Source organism: Bombus vosnesenskii, unplaced genomic scaffold, assembly GCF_011952255.1.
Source record: "Bombus vosnesenskii isolate JDL3184/JDL3185 unplaced genomic scaffold, Bvos_JDL3184-5_v1.1 scf7180000013264, whole genome shotgun sequence".
NCBI classification, from domain to species: Eukaryota; Metazoa; Arthropoda; class Insecta; order Hymenoptera; family Apidae; genus Bombus; species Bombus vosnesenskii.
This window is the reverse complement of record NW_022882924.1, coordinates 956,334-978,165: the sequence shown is the minus strand read 5'-3', so window position 1 is coordinate 978,165 and position 21,832 is coordinate 956,334. Positions and strand designations below refer to the sequence as shown.

The 21,832-nt window shown below is 45.1% G+C and overlaps 1 protein-coding gene across 1 annotated transcript; it reads left to right on the top strand.

Annotated features, from left to right (window-relative positions):
• The first annotated feature begins 4,512 nt into the window (after positions 1 to 4,512).
• Positions 4,513 to 14,649, top strand: LOC117238270 (muscle segmentation homeobox-like). Its single transcript, XM_033503060.1, has 3 exons — positions 4,513 to 6,186; positions 11,944 to 12,125; positions 13,585 to 14,649. The coding sequence occupies exons 1-3, from the start codon at positions 5,334 to 5,336 to the stop codon at positions 13,801 to 13,803; spliced, it is 1,254 nt and encodes a 417-aa protein (XP_033358951.1). The 5' UTR covers positions 4,513 to 5,333; the 3' UTR covers positions 13,804 to 14,649.
• The last annotated feature ends 7,183 nt before the right edge of the window (positions 14,650 to 21,832 follow it).

The window sequence follows — 21,832 nt, the reverse complement described above, 5'->3', positions numbered from 1 at the left end:
AATTTTTCGGCACCCCACGCCAAATAAATCGACGTTTCTTCTCGTTTCGCGATCGCAAGGTTCGAATTTGTTTTCTCAATGATTTCTTTCGTTCGTTCGATGGGTTTCTTTAAACGAAACGTTCGACGACGTTTCGTGAAAGAACATTTTTATGAAGCGAACCACGATTGGCGGTTCGAAGCGTGGCGGTGTTTACGGCTTTTTAATTATACACGCTTCGAGTGCTTTCAATCGATATCAAAGTCGAACGACCTTATCTTTCGTAGAGGCGACGGACGAAGACCTCGAAGTTTCTGTAGACACCTGGAACGAAACAACTGTATTTCTTTCGACACACTAATTTTTAATTGGATAAATATTTATGAAGTTACACAAGTGATTTTACCTTAGTGTTTGCTCGTACACCGAACAATAAGAAGTGTACACAGCCTTGACGTATTGAATGCTACCGAGGATAAATGGAGCTCGAACGTTTTCTTTTGCCACCCTGCTTATTTGCGTCATTACCATTCGTGACGTTAATAAATTTCGAGTCCATTGATTTTAATACAAATAAATACAAAGATAATATATCCTTTAGAAGTTGGAGATATTCCAAGTGCTCTAAGCAAAATATAAATTATTCGATAATGTTTTAAGGCTTCGCTAAACTTTCCGAGCTTATCGAGAGGCGAAGTGCCCTGATCAGCGTATTCCAATCACTCAGCTAATAGAATTTGTCGAAACGATCAGCCAGGCGAATGTTTTCGAGGGCAAATCAATCACGAGCGTTTCGCGAATCGCAGACCGGCTCTCGGTTTCGTCGTTTTTTTACGGGAAGAAATTATCCCTCTAAACGGCTATTAGACACGACCGGCGTGTGGAAGTTCTCTGAGAATAGACGATCTAATTCCGTGAACGGGAGGAAGGGAGGAACGGAGAAAGCTGCGTCGGATGGTGCGAGAGAAAGAGGTGGGGGATGAAGGGCCGGAGGGGTTGGAGACGGACCACCGTGATTGCAATTTTAACGCCAATTTGACTTGAATCTCTTCTGCACGAAAGAAATAGTGTTTTCATGCTCAATATAGCGGCGTGCTAATAATTAACGGCCACGCCGTGCCACTTTGTCGTTTAAACGTAAAGGGTGTCCCAATCGTATCGATTCAGCAAGTTCCACCATATCTTCGAAATATGTACGTAATATTATTCTAAGCTGATATCGAATTATTTTCGTTACCATAATTCTACGTCTTTTGATTTAATTCTATCCACTTGCTATTCCTCGAAGTGCTATATCTTACATTTTATATCCGATGTTCGAAATACGACGTAGGTTTCACCAATTATCTCGATTCTCAGCTTATCGAAATTTTCTCTTTCTAACAGACCTGCCCAAATACTCTTACGACGTCGATCCAAACAAAAACGATTCTATCATCCGTCTTTTTTTTAAATTTCGTCTAAAATACGAAACTTCGGGTCTGCCGAAACGCGCATGCACGCGGCAACGGTCCCGGGAAACATCAAGCTCAAAACTAGACGACACACCGTGTACGTGTACCGAGCGGGTCTTGCGGAGCTAGCGGGTGGTCCTCATTATGTCGGCTTCCCCACCGCTCAGCCGTCCTATCTATTTAACGTATCGTTTGCCTTGGTAACTATCCAAATTGGCCCATCCCTCTCTATGCGCTGCCAGCCACCGTCTCTCCCGATCTCACTTGTGCTCTCCTTAATTATTCGGTAGCCGATGTTTAATAACGCCATCGTTGCGCGTTTCTCGCCAGCGCTCTTCGTCCCGATCCTTAATAGAAAACACTCGTTTCCTGCGAACGGTGACGTCGAGTCGTTCCTCGATGATCGACTATGCGAAGACCAGGGACGATGTTCCGTTTATAGTTTACAAGGACAATTAACGAGGGAAGATTGGAGAAGAAATCGTTGTTTTGCAGAAATTAAGAGATATTTTATCGAAATTTATACATTTCTGAACATAGGCGAGCATTGAAGGTCTTAAATAGCGATTCGTTTTGTGCACCAAATGTTACAACGACATTTACGTCGACTATTTTGTATGTCTCTGCATCTTTGAATTTCTCACAAACGTATAAACACGCGTGAGTCTAATTATGGATTCGGCGGAAATTTCGATAGTATCGTTTCTTCGTTGAAAGCTCTCGTTCGTTCGGCAAACCGTTGGAAGTATTCGCGTCAATCTCGGTTATTCGAGATCCGGCGTTTCCTGTTCCCGCTGCAATTCCATCGAGACAGAATTAATCCATCGTTGCAGGAAGCTTGTACGTGTGTTGGTTTCTTCGGAACCGCGTTTAATTTCAGAATTTGAATAGCCGCGTGATCGACGTGGACCTTGCCACTTCTTGCTACCCACGGTTAACCAGAAGCAGCGTGGTGGTTAAGATATCGATACGAGGCCGATGAATTCGAAAGTCAATGGCCCGTAAACTTTAATGGCTGTTGTTAACGAAAGACATCTCATTTCGCTTTGTTAAATCGTTTTACGATCCCTTTGGCGAAGTCGTGATTTCTTCGTGACCAACTGTTCTGTTGTATCGCAAAGTTTCTAGAAATCTGCAAGTTTTCCCGAGTTTATCGTACACGCCGAAGTCACAACTCTCTGTATTCCAGAATCTAGTCCCGATACAGAACGGACGAAGCGTTCGTAAATTCAATAAGCTATAACTGACCGATAACGCGCGCGTAAACCGATTTCCCAGCTGGGAACCGCGTTGGAGGCCGATCTGTCCAGGTCGAAACTATGTACAATTACCGTTTTAATCTGCAGTTTCGAGGGCCATAAATATCCGCGGAGCCGCTCATCGACACCGACAAAGAGAACGCGGCAGAGATGCCGGCAGGGAAGTTCGCGCGAGCAAATTTATTGCCGCGGCCGATTCCACGCGGACCAAGCGTCTATGAGCTTTTATTCCGCCGCGGTATCGACAGCCTGGATCGGCGTTCTTCTCTGGTCGCGCAGGGCTTTTCGGCCGAGTCACCGTGACAATTAATCGCCGTCGTGCTTCGTTCCTCCGGTATTCGCGTTTCGAGCAAAAATATAAAGGAGATTTTCCGTGATTTTTAACGTTACTCTGCCTGGCTTTTTGTTTGGCCGATGGTAATCTGTAGATTGAAAACCGTGGAAACAAAGCAAGGCAAGGACGAAGAACCGAAGCGATTTTTACTACGGAGCTTTTCGCCTTTCTAACCGAGTGTATTATCGCGTATTTTACTCGAACATACCGAGATAAACCATTCAAACGTTACCGCAAAACAAATGGATTAATTTAATGAAAACACATTGAGGATAACGTAGTTGCGCTCGGTCTGACCATAATCGGGTTAAATCTACTGTAATGTAATCAAACCGTTCTATGATTTAACCGCGGACTGGCGCCATCTAATATCGAATTTATCCACGTAAATACAATCTACAAATCCACCGTCGCTCCATTTGTGCCAAGGGAAACGATCGCGCCAAAAACGGCCACATCCGATGGAAAAAATACAGCAAGCTTCCTAAAACGTTTTCCTACGGTCCAGTTCTTGCAACGTTACGGAAGACTACGCGGATAGAAGCGAAACGGAATCGTTTCCATCGATCCCTGACGAAGATATCGATCCCCTTTGGCGGGCGGACCAAGTGGCAGCGCGAGACGGCGGAAGTTCGCGCGATGAAATTTACGGCTGCAGCCAATTCCGCGCAAATGGAAGACCATCTATGAGGTTTTATTCGGCCTGGTTATCGCTGCCACCTATCGGCAGGCATTTGTTTTTGCTTATCGGCGGGGCTACGTCAAGCCCGTGTAGGGGGAGGCCACCGTAAATATGACGGACGGATGCGACGATGGGATCTCAGCGGCGTCGGAACAAACGAGCGCCACGGACCCGAGGCCCCGAAAGTCTCGTACTCGGCTCGATCGAGAGGGATGAACGACCAAGAGACCTCCAGCGCCGACAGGGCTCCCGTTCGACTACGAATCGATATACCTGGCTGCGCGAACAAACGAAGTCTAGCAGGAGAAAGGGCTGCTCGAACCAGCACTATCTTCCAGTTCTTTTCTTTCTTCGTCACCCCTTTCTCGCGTCTATGCTCCTTTTATACGCATCTCCGCTCTTCCAAGAGTTTCTCCTCCGTGTTCCTTTATTAGAGCGATTAAGGAATCTGTATTACGCGAACGACGCGCGACGGAGCCGTAGTCGTTCGATTATACCGTTTGATCAGTTGAAGCGTGATCGATCACAGGGAAAGACGGTCGTTACTTCCACCTGAGATTTCGAAACGTCAGAACGTATCAATAACAACGCGATGATCGAAAGCACTCGAGGCGAGCCTGCATTTTTCCACTCTTAATCACCGACCCTAATTGGTCAATTACGCTCATTACCGTCTCCTACGGTAGAGAGGCGAGTCGAACGATAAAATCACTTTTCTCTCTCCCTCTCTCTCTCTCTCAATCGCTATCTCTATTTCTTTCCTTCGCTCTGCTTCTCTCACCCTCTCTCTCCCTCTCGTCCGCGTGCATCAGCAGAGGAGGTGGCTCCCCACCAGAGAACCGTATCCATGGGTAATCCCTGCCTGCCGTGCCTCCCCTGAAACCGAGCTGGACGTAGTTGCAAGAGAGAAACTTATCCCAGGCAGGGAAAAATCCGCGGGTCTATAGCTCTGGTTCGACTCCGTTTCACGGTAAAGGAACCCGGCCATGGAGGCGGAGCGAGCAGAGCCATGCCCCTTCTGCCGCCTCGAGGCCTCGCCCACTTTTGAATTTCCCCTTTCTCGCATTTTCGTCCCCTCCCCGAACCATCGTTCCTGCTCTGACAACGTCTCTTTTCAAACAACGGCTGGGTCTCCCACTAACCGAGGCGCCTCCACCCGCAAAACGAAAAAGTCCGAACGCCGCAGTCGACGATGGTCAAAGTCAGTCGACACGGAGAGCTCGAGTCGAGTAGAGGCTAGTCCAGGTTAGCTGGCCGGGAGATCCATCGATCCGTCGATCCTCGGCTCACCTGTCAAACGCGTCACGCATCCTTCTTCACGCGTTTCCGTGATTATTCTTGGAAAATTGTCGTCGAGTGTGACTCGAACACCATCGGATAGCTACATATTCGATCGCTTCATTTTCTTCGACGTCGAATCGCGTCGATGAGATTGTGTGGAATCAGTGAGAAAGACATTTCGTCGAATCACAGACATTCGCACTTTATTTCTCCTCTTGCATCGGTGACAAGATAGTCGACAAAGGTATCGGCAAGATGAGAGCATAGAAGATCGAAGAAGATTTGCTCGGAGTGATTCAGTGAAGAGATATAGATTCACAGACGTGTTCGATCGCGGTCTAAGAATGACAGTACTAAGGATGACCTCCCCGGTGACGCCTCCATCGAGCAGTCCAGGTTCCCACGAGGCCCAGGCGCCCCAGCCGACTTCGAAACCGGTGCATCGATTGAGCTTTTCCGTCGCGGCCTTGTTAGCCGACACTAAAAAGTCGGACTCCTCCAGACAAGAAACGTCCTCCGTATCACCCAGATCGTCACCCTTGGCCTCTTGCTCCCCCGTGAGACAGGAGAACCTGCCAGTCAGTCCGAACTCCGCGTTACAAAAACATCCAGGTGACTACAGATCGAGATACCTGTCGGTGTCTCCGAGCGTCCAGGAACATAGACGGATCGCATACGGCTCCCTGGACGCGAGGACGCTAACCAGGTTTCCCGAGATCGAGGTGGACAGGGTAGAATCCCCCGGTCAACGCTCCAGAACGCTGGATTACGCGGTTCGAAGCTCCACGGACTCGGGATCCACGTCGGAAGTCGCACCAGGTTCCTCGTCTCCCAAAGTCGTCACAGTCGGTCACTCGGATTTCGGTCCTCAATCTCCTAGAAGCAGCTCTCACGAAGCCAGGTCCAGGTGTTCGGAACCGGAAGACATCGAGGAAGAGGACGAGAACAGTCTAGTCGACGTGGAGGACCTACAGCATCAGCATCAGGGAAGCAGTCCGACGCCGGTCAGACCGACTCCAGCGTATATCGGAGGGTTTTCCAGTTTGGGAAGCATCTCTGGCATTCCAGCCGGGCTACATCCCGCGGTTTGGGGTGGCGGACATCAGGGTGCAGCGGCAGCAGCAGCCGCCGCCGCCGCCGCCGCTGCCACGGCGAGCTTCTTCCCCTCGCACTTCTCTCATCACGCGCCATTAAACGGTGAGTACCATCCTGAGCGTTTACCTTCTGTTTTTACCCGTTGCACTGTTTTACCAGTGTCGTTTGCCATTTGCTAAACCGACGACAACCGTGTACGGCGCGTCTTTGAACCGCTGGCCGACCGCCAATCGGCTCCGCGTTGCGTTTTTTCCTTTTCGTCGTCCGAGACAAGGCTCGATTGTAAAGTAGCAAGTGTCGCGGAGTAAAGAGAACCGAATGCGATAGTCGCTTGTTCAATGGAGCCGACGGCTTCGACATTCTTCGCTTTCCTCGGTTGTTCGCGGATAAAATTAGTCCCGGTGCAACGGAAGTCCCTCCTCGTGCCTCCGATCTGTCACCGATTCCTTTCCATCTTCTATTTTTGCGTGCACCGAAATTCTGATTGGGACAGTGTTTCGAGGGAGAGCACCGTGTACAGGGCGTTACAAGACGGTTACACTCTGGCGATTCGGGGCAGATTTGGAAACTTTCGGTATCGTGGAACGGGCTTGATTCGTACATCATCTTAATAGTTTGAAATGAAATTATTTCGTATTTAGTTAAAATAATCGATCGTCGTTTCTCATCGGAGAAAGATGAGAAAATTTTGTGATACCGTGATTGGGTCGAATTTGGAAGTACGTACAGGCTGTTGCAAGATTCCTACGACGTGTTCTTTCATCGTGGTGGCCTGAAGTTAAAGAGCTTAAGAAAATGTTGAAAATATGGGATTGAAAGATAAGATTTATAGGTTGTGATAAAATGCCGTACGAGGTATCGGAGTAACTTTAAAAATGCTTTAGAGTATGATTCATGGACTCTGACGATATTATACCTCCATAATAAGCGGTTGAATTAACTTGCATTCGGCTAAAAAATCAGATAGGGTATCTATCTACACATGTATACATCTACATACGTCTAATAAATTATCGATGCTATTTAACAAATACCATAAAGCTGGTACGACTCGATCGACGTTAAACCGAGTGAATTAAAATACCGAGAGTGAAAAACGTCAAAGAGAAACGGTCTAATTGATAAATTGAGACACACGATATCGTCACGAGGACGTTATTAGCGATCGAAACATCCGGCTGCAAAGAGGCAGTCACCTAAAATCACCGCAAAAGGAATGCAGTTCTCGGAACGCGCGCGCAGATGACTCGTCGCGATTGAATCATCGTTAACACTAATTATTGAGGTCGCGGCTTGATAATTGCGCGGAGCTCTCGTTAAAGAGGCAATCAAAGTTTTCTCGCTTCGTCAGAGCGCCGCCACGCAGACAGAAAAGAGGGAACAGAGGGCCGGTTCTTGTCGAGCTCGTGGAATCCGGACGACAGACAATAGGCGATTATTACAAAAAGGTGTTGCAACTGCAAATCGTCGTTGATCGAATGGAAAACTACTTTTTCCATCGTCGTTAACCTACTATTTCTCTTTTTCTTTTTTCATTTTGGGATTATCTTGAATTTCCATTAACTGGTTTCTAGAATTTTATGAAATTACAGTTTCTTAGAATTAATCGATTATCGCGCGAACAACAAAGGACGAAAGATCGCGTTCAGTTTTTGTTAGAAATAGTCTTGCAAAATTAGAAACGATATACCAAATATGGTCGTCCTTGATTGAAACATTCTATTTAGCAATTTTTCATTTTTCTTTGCTGTCTTTGCTTTCAACCTTCGAGTAAGGATGCAAACTGTTATGCAAACTGTTACAAAACGACGACCGAATACATATTCTAAATAGAACGAAGAAAGTCAAAGTCGGCACAAAAAGATAATACCTGGCCTGGTTTCTTCGATGTTTAGAAATAACGGATGGAACGTTTTAACTAACAAAGGCAGAATAAATCAACGTATTCCCCTAATATCGATATTAAAGTACGACAATAAACATAGAAATTAGAAGTAGAAAGATACAATGTTACCTTTAGTACAGGGATTTGCTCTCTCCGTGTCAATTTATAGATCATTGTTGCGCTCAATTGTGGCGCGATTTAGGGCGGCTCGCGAGCGAAGTACAATCGACCATAATCGAGGCTCGGCAAACGAGCCTGGGGGAAGCAGCGTGATTTTGAAATATGGCCTCTTAGAGAGGGTGTTCCTCTGGATTGCGTAACCCTTCAAACTTTGCTTCACCGCTCTCTACTTTAACTACCCACCAGAAGGGGTTGAAAACAAGCGTCCCTAATTATTCTCTCCGATATCGATATCAAACAATGTACAAACCCGTATCCTGCTTTCCGTAGAAATAATTTCGAGGAAAAATACCTCGTAAATAAATTAGAAACAATTGCGCGCGGGAATTAAACCGAACAAACGTCGAGTCGTCTAAATTAATTGCCCCTTCGTTAGAGAAGCTGATTCATTCGGACAGCGAAGATAAATATACTCGATTTCGAGGTACGTTCCTTAGAATTTCGATTTCTAATAAAACGTACGAGAGCACGTTTACGTTCGTTTATCGATCGAGCCGACTAATAAGAGCGCATAGAAATCGTGGCCCACGGAAGCGTTGCGCAACGCGACAAAGAACGCTCGATCGGACGAGCTGAATTTTGCCTCGTCCTTTTTCCGTCTCGATCGTCCTCTTCCCCTCTTACAGATACTCGGGTATCTCCTCGAGACCAGCTAATTATTTCAGTAATTTGCATGAAAATCTATCGAAAGGCTACATTCTTTACCACCGCGTCCGCGTTCGATTCTCAATACCGATTCACGTTCAATTCTATTTTCTTCTTCGTCAATTCCACGCTCTGTAATCGCTTCCACTACGATTGCAAATCTCACTTCGCAATCGCGAATATCCTACAAAGATTCGTTCGAAACATTTTCTACCTCAAATTGAAACAAATATAGCTATTTGTGTCGTTATTTGGATCCCATATTCTACATCCTATATCTCACATTCTGCTACTAATACTCTATCTTTCGTATCCTGTTTCGAAAACAACCTATATAAAAGTAGGATTGCTCGAGCCATTTAAGGACCAACGTTTTAATCAGACTTGGAATGATCGAATTACAGGATATCGTTAATCTTTAAACGATGTAATATACCTATAATTATACAGGGTGGTTGGTAACTGGTGGTACAAGCGGAAAGGGGGTGATTCTACGCGAAAAAAGAAGTCGAAAACATAGAACAAAAAATTTTTTTTAATTTTTTTTTAATTTTTCCATCGAGACAACGATCTACAGTGAGATCCGTTATAACGTACCGCACTCGTATCGAGCGAAAATCCAAAGTCGATTTTCTCGAAAACAAAGCCTCGAACGAAAAATTTTTATTCTATATTTTCTATTCTATATATTCTATATTTTCTATTATTCTATATCTTGAGGTTTAGGTGATCATCTTGGGTCATCAGCTGTAAAACACGTGTTCGTTGTAGCAACACTGAAGACCAGAGTTTTCTTATACCAAAGTATAAGGACAACTTGATGAACATAATGCGTCAACAACTAGTAAATACTCGGCGGGTTTGCTAGCTACGCTCGTAAAGGGCGTATGGGGTAGTAAGATGTCGCGAGTTCGAGACCACTCCTGGGCAAGCCAAGGTGGAAAACCAAATATCATCTTAGAAGTATATACAACGGGCAAGTGGGTTTCCCGACCCCCCTTGCCTATAATGTTGTAGTGCTTTCTATGAGTGTTTGGGAAGTACCCCCGGAGATACGGTTTCACTCGTTGCTGAACTACACCTAGGCCCGCCCGTGGGGTTTTAGCCGATAAAAATCCGCCGGATTTCCCCACGTAAAAAAAGGGGTTTTTTTTTCTTTTTTTTTTTTAATTTTTCCATCGAGACAACGATCTACAGTGAGATCCATTATTACGTACCGCACGCGTATCGAGCGAAAATCCAAAGTCGATTTTCTCGAAAACAGAGCCACGAACGAAAAATTTTTATTCTATATTTTCGACTTCTTTTCTCGCGTAGAATCACTCCCTTTCCGCTTGTATCACCAGTTACCAACCACCCTGTATATTGTAATATAACTTAATTAAAAATAATGCAATAACGTAATAACGAAAGAACGAGAAAATATCGTATACCGTAGGTGTAGCAATAGGATTGGGGAAGTTAAAAGGCAAATTATCACGAGCGAAAGGATCGGTCGTTAAAAATTGTTGAAATACGGAAAGAAGGAATTTGAATATCGTACGATATGCCAATTTCCGTGATCGATCGACGGAATGGAATCGCATCGCGATTTCAAGAGAATCCACCACACCGAATCGTTACGCAACGGTCGACAAAGGATACTCAAGTACGAAACCTTCCCCGTTCTAGATCGTTTCGCGGAATCCTCGGCGTATCTCCGCGAGATCAGCTAATTATTTCGAATGCGCATCCTCGATCGACTGGATTAAAATCGGTTTTCGAGGTTCTCGGGATTTCTGCACGGGTTTTCGGCCGGAAACCGACGGATCCTCGAATACAGAGACTAATTGGGACCCTTGGAGAGTCGTAGCGAGAGAGAGAGAGAGCCAGAAAGAAAGGCGAAGTGGGTGGCGAAGGGAGAGGATCGGCGCACAAAGGACGAGTCCTCCTCGTCAGAGTGGTTGTCTTGGAATCGCAAAAGCCTCGTTCGCGAATACCGAAGCGGGAAGGACGCGGATCCGCGCGGAGCAGGGGAAGGAAGGGGAGGTGGAGTCTCGGTCTCTCCGTGGAAAATTTGAAATTCAGAAGCGACGAGAGCAGAACGACGAGAACGATCTTCCTGCCCTTTTGTCTCGTCTCGAGAGATCGCTCGTTTCCAGAGCCGTTCACCTCCGCTCTACAAATCTGTCAATTGTCTCGAGACAAATCTCGGGGAATATAACCGATATGTTTCGACACGAGCCATCCTCCTCTCTCTCCGTTCCTCCTCCAGTTTCTGATAAGATGTTCCGTTGTTTCGTCGCGTTCGATTGTCGTCGACTTGTTGTACCGGTTGCGACAACTGTTGCTTGATTCCGCGACATCGTCGGAGATTTTCGACGGTGATTCCGATGGATTTTCGACCATTGTTTAGGATTCTATACGGTTTGTATACCCGTACGCTCAGACCATTAAAAATTAATCGAGTACTATATATAGACTACCGTTTAATCCATCTACTAGTCCTCGTAGCATAGTCTCGATCGTACAGGATCTGGTTCGACCACCATCCCAGTCCATCAAATAATCGATCAGCAAGCAAAACCACCCAAACCGCCAGACAAGTTTAACAAATGCCGAGTATCGTCGAAACGCGCGAATTTCCGCGCAAAACGCGGTGTACAGCTAAGTGTGCCGGAACATTAACATCGTAATTGTCCGGAGGTGATGTAATCGAGAGGTGTAACCTCGCGTAGAGCGACTCCGGGCGAATTATTCGGGCAAACGGTCGATTATCGGTGTACACCTTTCTCCGTGGGACGATATATCGACGCTAATGAATACAAGCGATAGCGTTAAAGGAGCGATTCGCGGCCGGAATCTTGCGGTCGGCCGGCAAAAAGGTAATGAGGCCAGTTTGCGGCGCCGTTCCGACGGGAAAATTATGAATTGACCCCTAAAAAGTCGCGTTCGCTTTCCTGCCGTGCTCCCCGGATGGATGCAGAACCGGTGGCAAAAACAGGACGTTGCGGTCGGCCGGGGTTCGACTCGGTTCGTTCTAACCCGCGAAACACGTTCCCCACGCTCGTTGCCTTCCTTCTCTCTTCTACTCGGGCTGTGCTTCGGGAGTGACGATGAATGACGACGACGATGGATGATCCTCGAGCGGAACACGCTTTCGGTTGCAGAGAACGGAGAACCGGCCAAGATCAAGTGCAACCTGAGGAAACACAAGCCGAACCGGAAGCCGAGGACGCCTTTCACCACGCAACAATTGCTCGCGCTCGAGAAGAAGTTCACCGAAAGGCAATACCTCAGTGTCGCCGAGAGGGCCGAGTTCTCCTCCTCTCTTCATCTCACCGAAACCCAGGTGACATTCTTTCCATGCTTTTATTTCTTCTTACGTCTGTATCGTATCTTTTGCTTTCCTCTTTTGAAATCGGCGATTACCGGAGACCTACGGTTTCCAAATCTTTATCTCTTTGAAAGGATCGACCAAAGTTTGCCAGACAGCGTTTAACTAGAGATTACTTTTTATTATTTTATCGACGTTGATCGGTGTATCGTATCGGCGATGTATATTTTACGTAGTACCTGTTACTCCCTGCTGATTAACATTTAGTAATTCTTCCATTATATTTATCTCGTTCAGATTCGAAGCTTCTTCCATTTTGATATTAACGATTCGCAGAATAATAATTTTTGTACTCGCCACATTTTCTACATTCATAACGAAAACATGTGTTATAGTTTTCCTGATTATCTTGTTTTTAGATACTCTAACGATTCTATTCTCTCGACGCAATAAATCCATCGTCTTTCGCGCGTCTGTACCGAAAACTGCAGCTCTCTTCCAACGTTCGTTCTCGACAACGGCATTCTCGCATCGCTTCGCGAACGCAATCCCCTGACTCAGCGTGAGCATTCGCCCTCGCTGTATTCGTGACATCTTACGAGACATACGTAACGTGTTAACACAGGGATCGACTCGAAACTCGGCTCCCCTTTTTCCACATCGACCGGTTCACGAATCAAGAGCGCAGTTTTGAACCGATCTTGGACCGATGTTACCAGATGCAGGGTAATTAGCGCGCGATATTTTCGACGCTGGCGAATAACGCGGAGATTTTATTAATAGACTACAAATTACTCGAAACGCGCGATGACCGACCAATTATCCCAGACCGTGGTCTCGCTTTCCACTGTGCCCAAGAGTAGTTTCGCCAGTGCGTTTGTCAACGAGGCAATTCGTCTACTACACTCTATACTTGTTACGGAGACCTACAGCCTCCCGACAAATTTCTTCCGTCTTTGCCGTAGGCTCGTTTAACATCGATACCTTTTCTTTCTTCTCTCGAATTCGATCGAACGCTGTGTAAGTAATATCGATCTGTAACATCCAAATTTCGTTTCTTTCTTCCGCGAGCAAAACGATTTTTCTCTCGTACTTTTCACGAATTTAAGAAATTTTCGAATAATACGAAACGCGACTCATTTGAAAATAATCGTAATCGTAGCGCGATCGAGTAATTGTCAAAACTTTAAGCATCGTGCGTTTATCGACGATCCAGTAATCGTCAAATCTATCATCTACGTGTAGTACAGTAAATATACGCTTGGGAAGCGACCCGCTTTCATCGTCGTCGCTTATTTACCACGGTAACTACACCGTTGCGTCTTAACTCGCTCTTTTTGCTTAACCATCCCGAGATCGTCCGACCAATCGCTCCGAAACCGCAACGAAAACCGCTGGACAAAATCGTCGAGCCGTTAGGGCTCGGTATAAAGCAGTCACCGAGTAACAAACGCGAACCGGTTCATTGTTGCAGGTGAAGATCTGGTTCCAAAATCGTCGCGCGAAGGCGAAGCGTATGCAGGAAGCGGAGATCGAGAAATTGCGGATGTGTGCGGTCAGGCAGCAGCACACGACGCTGTACGGCTCTCATCCGGGACTCTTGGCCCCGGCTAGTCTGTATCCCGTCGGAATGCTGTCTCATCCCGGTTTAACGCCTCATCATCCGATCTCTCAGCACTCGTCCAGAGAATGAAAGCGACAGGAGGAGCCAGAGACTCGCCACGATCGGTAGTGAACCGACCTGTCCTCGATCCAACGATCGATTCTTCTGCGAAACTGTTTCTGGATCCGTTTGGAACGGAAGGAAGAACGAAGAAAGAACGATTCGAAGGAAGAACGTAGGATCTGTGAGTTTTGAGATGTCAGAGGAGAAACGAGAGAAACGGACGAAACTATCGTGAAATAAAATTCACAGAGCATCGAAGAACGGAAGAGAATGATCAACGAGAAGTCAGTCGAACGGATGTCGGCCGGACTCGTGCAAGACGAATCCACGTGTTTCGGTGAGAAAGTGATTCGGAGCGTAGAGAAGTGCTCGATCGCGAGTTAGAAGCATCGACAAGAAGACAATACCTTCGAAGTGAAATACCTTTATGAGAATTCTAACCAAAGCGGAACGCGTTTCGAGAAGAGAAACACGATTCTGGATGAATTTGTGGACTCTCTCTTCGCGATCGAATCGTTCAAGTAATGAACTCGTCTAGTGAAAGACGACAGAGAGAGAGAGAGAGAGAGAGAGAAAGAGAGAGAGACCCAAAGAACAAAACGTCACTTCTATGGGGAGCCATAGTGTATCGTGAATTTGTGCCAATATCAGACATGCTCCCGTGTCTTGTACATAGAGTGTAAATAATCGTTCTCCGGTTGAAAGTTTACGTAGCCTTGTAAATAGGACGTTCGCAAGATGAACGATAGTTCTAACCTGCAAGAATCGGTGGATCGAAGCCGCCGAGGCCTGTTTTCCAATTTTGTATAAATGTAAAACCGTCGCCAAGAGAGTAGCAGAGTTTATTTAATAAAACACACAGTATAGAATTAACGCCTGTTGTTCCTAACTTAATTCCTAACCGGTATATCGTCGTCAATCCTTCTTAAGCGAAAAATATCAAGTCCTACGCTTCGACTTTTATAGAACGGTCTAAATTTCGCTGCTCTTCGTTTCACGAATAAATTAACATCGATCGTTGCCTCTAATTGAATTTCAACGGACGAAAAAGCCTATGCTTCGTGCATATCCATACGTACAACGTCGTTAAATCGATAAAAATGAGAGAATCATGGGCGGATCGCTAATTACAAAAGTCGATGCGACTTTTCAGATAATCGTTCCTATGCATGCCGACGACGATTAGAAAGTAGAAATAAATTGCCGCTGCCAATTAAACGATCTGATGATCTCTGCGACCCGATGATCGATAAATCGAACGAGTTTATTTGGCGGCCGATAGACCATAATCCGCTTTAACGTTCGGATAACGTTCGATTTATGGTCGCATAAATGACAACGGGCTTTTAGAAGCCCGTACGTTCGCGCATAAACTGCCGATCGGTTTTACGGATGCGGAGAGATCGATGTTAGACGGAACGAAGAAATGCCACGAGATCGGAATAGAGGAACGCATGGGAACCGTGCCTGGCTCGGTTAGATTACCGGTCGTTTTTCCACATTTTTCTACGAATTACAGCAGAAAATATCGGGCTGATCGATTTACCGTCGTCCGATCGGTCGAACTCGATTCGTTGTTCGTTACCGGACGCTTTGCGGCGAATTAAAGCTATTCAACCGACAGGAAACTTGTTTAAGCGACGATGAGGCAATCAAAGGAGAAGCTCGAGCAACTTTCTTCGACCTCCTCTAACAAGTTCGGCAATCATCGGCTACTAATCAACTACAATCCTCCCAATTCACACGCAGTCCCCTCTCCTCGGCTCTATAGGCAACGGCGTGAGTCATATTTCACGAAATCACCGTGTATCGTCTTCGATGTCTTCGAATCTTGCCGAAGAAAGATGTTTCTGTTGATTCGATCGTTTATCTAAACCTTCGTCGGATACGGTATTCCTTTTTTATACGATCTCGAATTAATAAAGATTTTTTGTCGAGAATTACGACCTTCTGCGGACGCGGCGAAGAACGTCTTGGAGATTTACTAACTGGACCTTAGACAAAAATTCGAAACGGTCGCTCGGTCTTGACCAGATCGTTTTATTATACATTCTGATAAAAAGTGTCACATCTATCTCCTCAACTTCACATTCGGTGGATACTTTTTGATCGTATCCATATCTTTAGCATTTACCATACTAATCAGCAAAAGCATATGATCCTAAACGGCTTTTAAATACCTGTTCCAAAGATTTCCATCTGGCGCTGCTTGGTCCATTCGTTACAAAAACCTTTTACAAATTTCTACAAATTTCTTCATTAAGAAGATGCTACTTGGTCGTATCTTCCGCATTTATTACATCAACAAGAGCACCAATTACCGACGACCTTTAACTGTACCTTCCACCTTGGTCTCCCACCTTTCTCTCCTTATCGACAGAAATCTTTCTCCGAATTTCATCTTTAAGAAACTTGCCATCACTGCGTCACATGCTTCTTATCCAGCCTATCGCGAGAAGAACGTACGCGTCTCGCGTCTCTCCGTCTTATCGACAAAAATATTCTCCAAATTTCCACGAGCTTCGTCCTTTCCGGTGAAATTGCTCTTGCGATACGCCCACGCGGACACAGAGGTCGTAAAGTAGAAACTTAAAAGAAGCTCACGACCGGGAGCAGCGGTCCGGACACGGGGTACGTTCCACGGGCACGAAGTTCCGATGGCAATCTTCGTGGGGTGAACACGTCTCCCTTTACCCCGTCGTTCCCTCTTCTTTCCACGGTGTCCAACTGGTGGCACTCTCGCGTCCCGGCGATTACGTCGCGACGATTACGCGGTAGCCGAGAATGGCGTCTCTGTGCGTACATGTCGCGGGAATAAATTAGCCGTGGCAATTAGTTTCGGAATCGACCCGCCCCGGGCGGCCGGCGCCACCATCTTGATTGCACCCGTGGAGAACCTTTAAAGACAGTAGCCAGCACTGTTTGCCGAAAGGCTCGAGAGCGTCGTTCGCGCGGCCTAATTAGCGATGCCCACCGAGATATCGCCGACGTACGCTAATAATACCGAGCATAAATATTCCGAATTTTTTCGTCTGGTGGCCCGTCCGCTCCTCCATCCTCTACCGCCACCCCTTCCTCCTCTTCCTTTTTCTCTTCTTCGTATTCTCTCCTCTTTCTACGATCTTTTCTACGGTCCTCCTATCCTTCGGTTTGGTGTTCGCTAATTTCTTATTGTCGCTGTTTTATCAGTTAAACGATAAGTCTTTCCACTTTTTTCTTTTTTTTTTCTTTTTTAAGTGGATGACCTTTCTTCGGTGCACTGAAAATCGACAGGCTGAAAATCGTGGTATTGCGAAGCAAGATTTTGAGAATACGAGTTTAGTCACGTATTTCGGTTCTTTCGAGCATCGTTGCTTCGATCTAACGATTTGAAAAAACACAATGTACCTCGAACGACGATAAACGTACGATTCAGCGTGATGAAAAGTAATATCGAACAGACTTACACGATTGTAATTTTCTGGCCAAGTAGATGTGGTTCGTTTTGTGTTTGTGTCGTAGCCGAAGTTTATTTGGAACTTGCTCCTTGGATTTTCTTCGTGTACGAACAAGTATGGAAAGCGAAAGTGGAGATGCGGGCTTGTTCCGTGTAGATATCGCGTGGGTTTCGTCGACTAGTTAGCGCCAGTTTAAAAACATACTAATTGCTCGTCCGGTTGTTAGTTCGATCTCTCCGTTCCTTTCTCGACCAGCATCCTTCGTCATAAGCTGTTTTCGACCGTCAGTTTCCTTGGTGTAATTTCCCTTTTAGCGACGCCCCAATGGGAAATCTTCACCCTTATCCATAGGATGTTGAACGCGTGCTTTCGCCTTTAATCGAATAATTAAACACTTCCGTCGATTCTTCGAAGTTGAACGAATCTAACTTAGATAAATTGTATTAACTCCGACGAATATCAGGCTTGTTCTACGACGATTTTATCAGTGTACAAGAATCTAGAAAACGAAATTGGCTGTCGTCAAAGAACAGAAACGATCTAAAGCAAAGTAAATCAGGTTAATTAGATCGAAAGGATGTCAAGCAACTTAACTTGTATCAAGATAATTTATAACTTAATTTGAAGTCACGAATCAATTTAGGGTCGTAGAAATTTGGAGAGATTTCAAATCAACTGATAAGTCCACGCTGTCGAAGACGGACTGTTTTTCGACGGAAACTTAAGATGCGACTTAATCAATCCGAACAGAGGCTGAAAATGTTGGAAAATCCCACTTCAATTCAAGTTCTATGAAAATCGACCACAGGGCGATACACAACGAGTTAAACTCTGCGAAAGAGGTTTCAAGTTGTTTGAAATCAAGTTTCTAGAATCGAAACGACCGAACTAGTCCGAACGAAACTCAAAGCATTGAAAAATGCCAAACTCTGAACTCGAGTCGCTCTAGCAAAGTTAAGATCGAGCGTAGAAACTCGAAATGATTTTTCGGATTACTAAATAACAAACTCACAGTGTTCGAGAGGTTTCAAATTCCTCGAGCTCGACTTGCTCCAATCTGAATAAGATCGAAAACGCTGAGAAATTTCAAAACCTCGCGTTTGTCACCTCCTACAAATCAGGAATCGTCCGCTGCACGAAGGAGAAACACGCGTGTCCGTTGGTATCGCCGCGTCGTTATCGGAACTGCTCCGCTTCCAGCGACTCGACTCCCGCTTTCCGCTCGGTACGCTTGAATTTTAATCGCGTAATTAGTCGCCGGTCACCAGGCGACCGTTCGCCTCTTCGCCGGTTCTTTTGCTCACTGTTTCATGTACGGAGATAACATCGGTCAGATAATATCGCCTAAGCTACCGGTCCGCTTGTTAGACCTAACTGTGCGACTCCGTAATCCGTTCACGTTAATGCCGCGTTATCTCGACTGCCGTGAATGGACGAGCCAGAGAAAAATCGACCTACCTACGCGTCCGATCGATAAGCAAATAGTTAGAGGGAATTTCGTCCGTTTCTGTCGTTACAGGTGCGCGTGATCTTCTCGACTAATTAGCCAATCTCTCGTTCCTGATGCCGCGAGAAGAACCCTTTCTGACTGTCACGCTCTCCGCGATGATCGACGATCGTCTCTCGCTCGTTCGCGCTTAGATCAAAGGATGCTTCGTGTGGGACACGCGTTGGTAATTTTGCAGGTTGCGACGCAGATTTAACGGTAAGGTCTGATGATTCTCAATTTTCCGTGAGCCTTCGTGCAACGAACAGAGCGTTCCGAATTTTTATTGATAAGGAGATATCGAGATATAGGTATTTTTGACTAAGAAAATCATTTTTAGTTGCGGTGATTTGTATCGCAATTGGTGGTAAGAATTAGTGCAAAGAGCAACGTTAATAATCGGTTTTATACACTCTTCTCCAGAAGGGCAAACGACAAGAAGGAGGCACAGCAAGGAGACTAAAGACCAAAGTTGCAATAGTTTTTAGTCATTAGTTGATAATTTATAGTTCCTAATGCTTAGTTTTTAGAGGTAGAATAAGCAAGGTAGTGCAATAGAATAGAGTGGAAAAGAAGGGAGGTAGACATATAGGAAGAGAATTAGATGTAAGAGATGTAAAACCGAAAAGCCGAAAGGCACGGACTAAACAATAATAAATAAATATACTATTCTTCTTTGCTATGTAGCATTAACTTTTTAGCAAGTTAGATCGCGTTGAATGATGCTGTAGTTATGTTTTAAATTATTTAAACTCCTTGATAAACCTCGATGTCGTCTTTCTGATATTATATGGAATGGTCCGAAGCGAGAACGCTGTCAGCAAACTGCACAGATTCGTGTGTATTACGATACTCTTATTGTTTTCTAGTTTCTAAAGTGTCACCGTAAATTTTCTCGTAAATGCTATTACGTACAAGGTATATGATATTGCATGTGATAGCAATTTCGTATTAAAGCAACGAAGAAAGTATATCGTTCGTGTATACTTGCTCGGTAAATAGGAATTTTATTTTATTTTATTATCTCATTTCGCATATACGTGGAAGAATTTTAAGCTCGGAATCAATTTTTAGACCTTAAAATTTGTCGATTCCTGTCCCTGTTCGTTCGACGTGGTTCAAGGAGTCTCATCGAACAAGATTATTTTCGTAACGAGATAAGGAACAGCCAGAGATCTCGAAGCTGGTCAGTTCGTTGGCCTCGAGGAGCGTTATCCGGCAGCCATCTCTGCTGGAAAATCATCGTTCGGATGTTTTATCGGTACGCAGCATCAATGCCTCGGTTTTCCACGGACTTAATAAACGATGCAAGCTGGCCGCCACAAAATTTATTGTAATACAGGTCACGGCGGACCCGAGATTCCAAGAATTCGACGACGTCGCACGATAACTCTAGCTCGAACGCGAGATGCCCCATCGCGATTCGAGTAATCACGTAATTACGCCACTAGGATTCGAGGAACTTTCACGTTAATAGATTGACCCTGTTACGATCCTTAAATTTCCCAATTTCAATAAAACACGACTTTCGTCTCGACAATGTTTTAAATATTTTAAAAGTAAAAATAATTTTAACGCGAGCTCCTTTTTGTATTTTATGAATGATTAGCTTATCCGAGTTCAAATTCGAAAAATTTGAACGATTCTTTTTTTCCTTAGACGACTCTCCGTTCGAGCACGATACCGACAGATTAAAAAAGTCAAGATCGTCTCGGATCCAGCTTGATTCAATTATTTATTTCTCTACGGTTACTTAGTTTGCATTTGGTATATGCTTTCAGTGTTGAAAGCGTTCGGGAAATTGCTGCGATTAATCGAACGCACGACGTTCCCTTTAATCGAAGATGGACGAAAATTCTAACTCGTTTTCTGCTTTCCAGCTCGAAGAAGCATAAGTAGAGCAGACTACGTTACGCCGTATCCAATTTCCGCTTTACACGACGAAACACGTAAGTATTCTATCTCGAATTTCATTCGATCTTTCTTGAACAATCCTCAAGAAAATTCCAAAGGAACGAGATTAAAAATTTGAAAATACCAACGTGTTATAGATGGAACGATTCGTTGCTACAAACTCATTCATATTCGTCGGAGTTTCTTGGAAATGGAACAATGCCGGCAGCTCGGCGAGCGCACGCAGAGCAAATAAAACACCGTCTGTCGTCGAATTAAAGGCGCCTACCCCGGGGAGCAAGGCTTAATGACCGATTAAAGGCGGCGTTATGCAACGAAATTAATTATCTGCCGATAAATTTCGGACTCCGTGAGAGGATGTATTAATGATCGCGATAAAGCGCGTGGCAGAAAACACGCGAGGATACAGATTGCAGATTATTTCGGCGATATACTCTCCGTGTACGTGTACGTGTACGTGTACACGTGGAATCTCTGATGAATCCGTTCATGGGATAACCGTCCCGATTTTTAAACCGATTCCATCGCTTAATCGCAGCTCTGACAGGCTGTATTCGCAATGCGTCGCGTCGCGTCGCTGTGAAAATGCGACCATATATTCTGAGTGCCAAGAATCGTTTCTTTACACGTTTGAACAGTCCGTTCATTGACGATTTTTGGCTGAATCGAATAACATTGCGCGAATAAAATAATTCTTGTAGCATGTCGATCGTTATTCAGGAACTCCACGTATTTCGCGGACGATTAATCGGAAATTTTCCAACAATAGAAGTAACGATGATTTTACAAAACTAAATTACAAAAATGATTTTCATCGTAGATAAGGCATTTTGTTATTCGGAATTTTTAATAGCAAAAATATTTTTAATAGCGGTTCTTCGATTCCTTAAATTTCAAAGTTTCTCGATGTCCTTCCCTTTCTGGCGGATCTAAACGGACGTTCGTATATTTCGCAGAATTGTATATCAATTTGTCAGCGCAGTGCGTATAACGTCAGAATCGAGAAAGCAAATAATCTCGATGCAATATGACGTCGCGGTGATCGCGCTGCTTTCCACGCTATCTCATCTAGTCTAAACAGAAATCGGGAAAAAAGGAAAGAGGAAATAAAGATAAAAGCAGCGCTACGTTTTTCTATGAATAACTCGCGAAAACCAGTGCCCTTTAGCCGACCTATCGACCGGAATAAGAATAAGCAAAAGAGCGCACGATCGTCGTT

What these genes read in the sequence shown, in the direction of transcription:
- LOC117238270 (XM_033503060.1), top strand. Translation starts at nt 5,334, where the DNA reads ATGACAGTACTAAGGATGACCTCCCCGGTGACGCCTCCATCGAGCAGT. An exon ending in TCATCACGCGCCATTAAACG is followed by an intron (nt 6,187 to 11,943) that starts GTGAGTACCATC and finishes TTTCGGTTGCAG; the next exon opens with AGAACGGAGAACCGGCCAAG. An exon ending in TTCATCTCACCGAAACCCAG is followed by an intron (nt 12,126 to 13,584) that starts GTGACATTCTTT and finishes TCATTGTTGCAG; the next exon opens with GTGAAGATCTGGTTCCAAAA.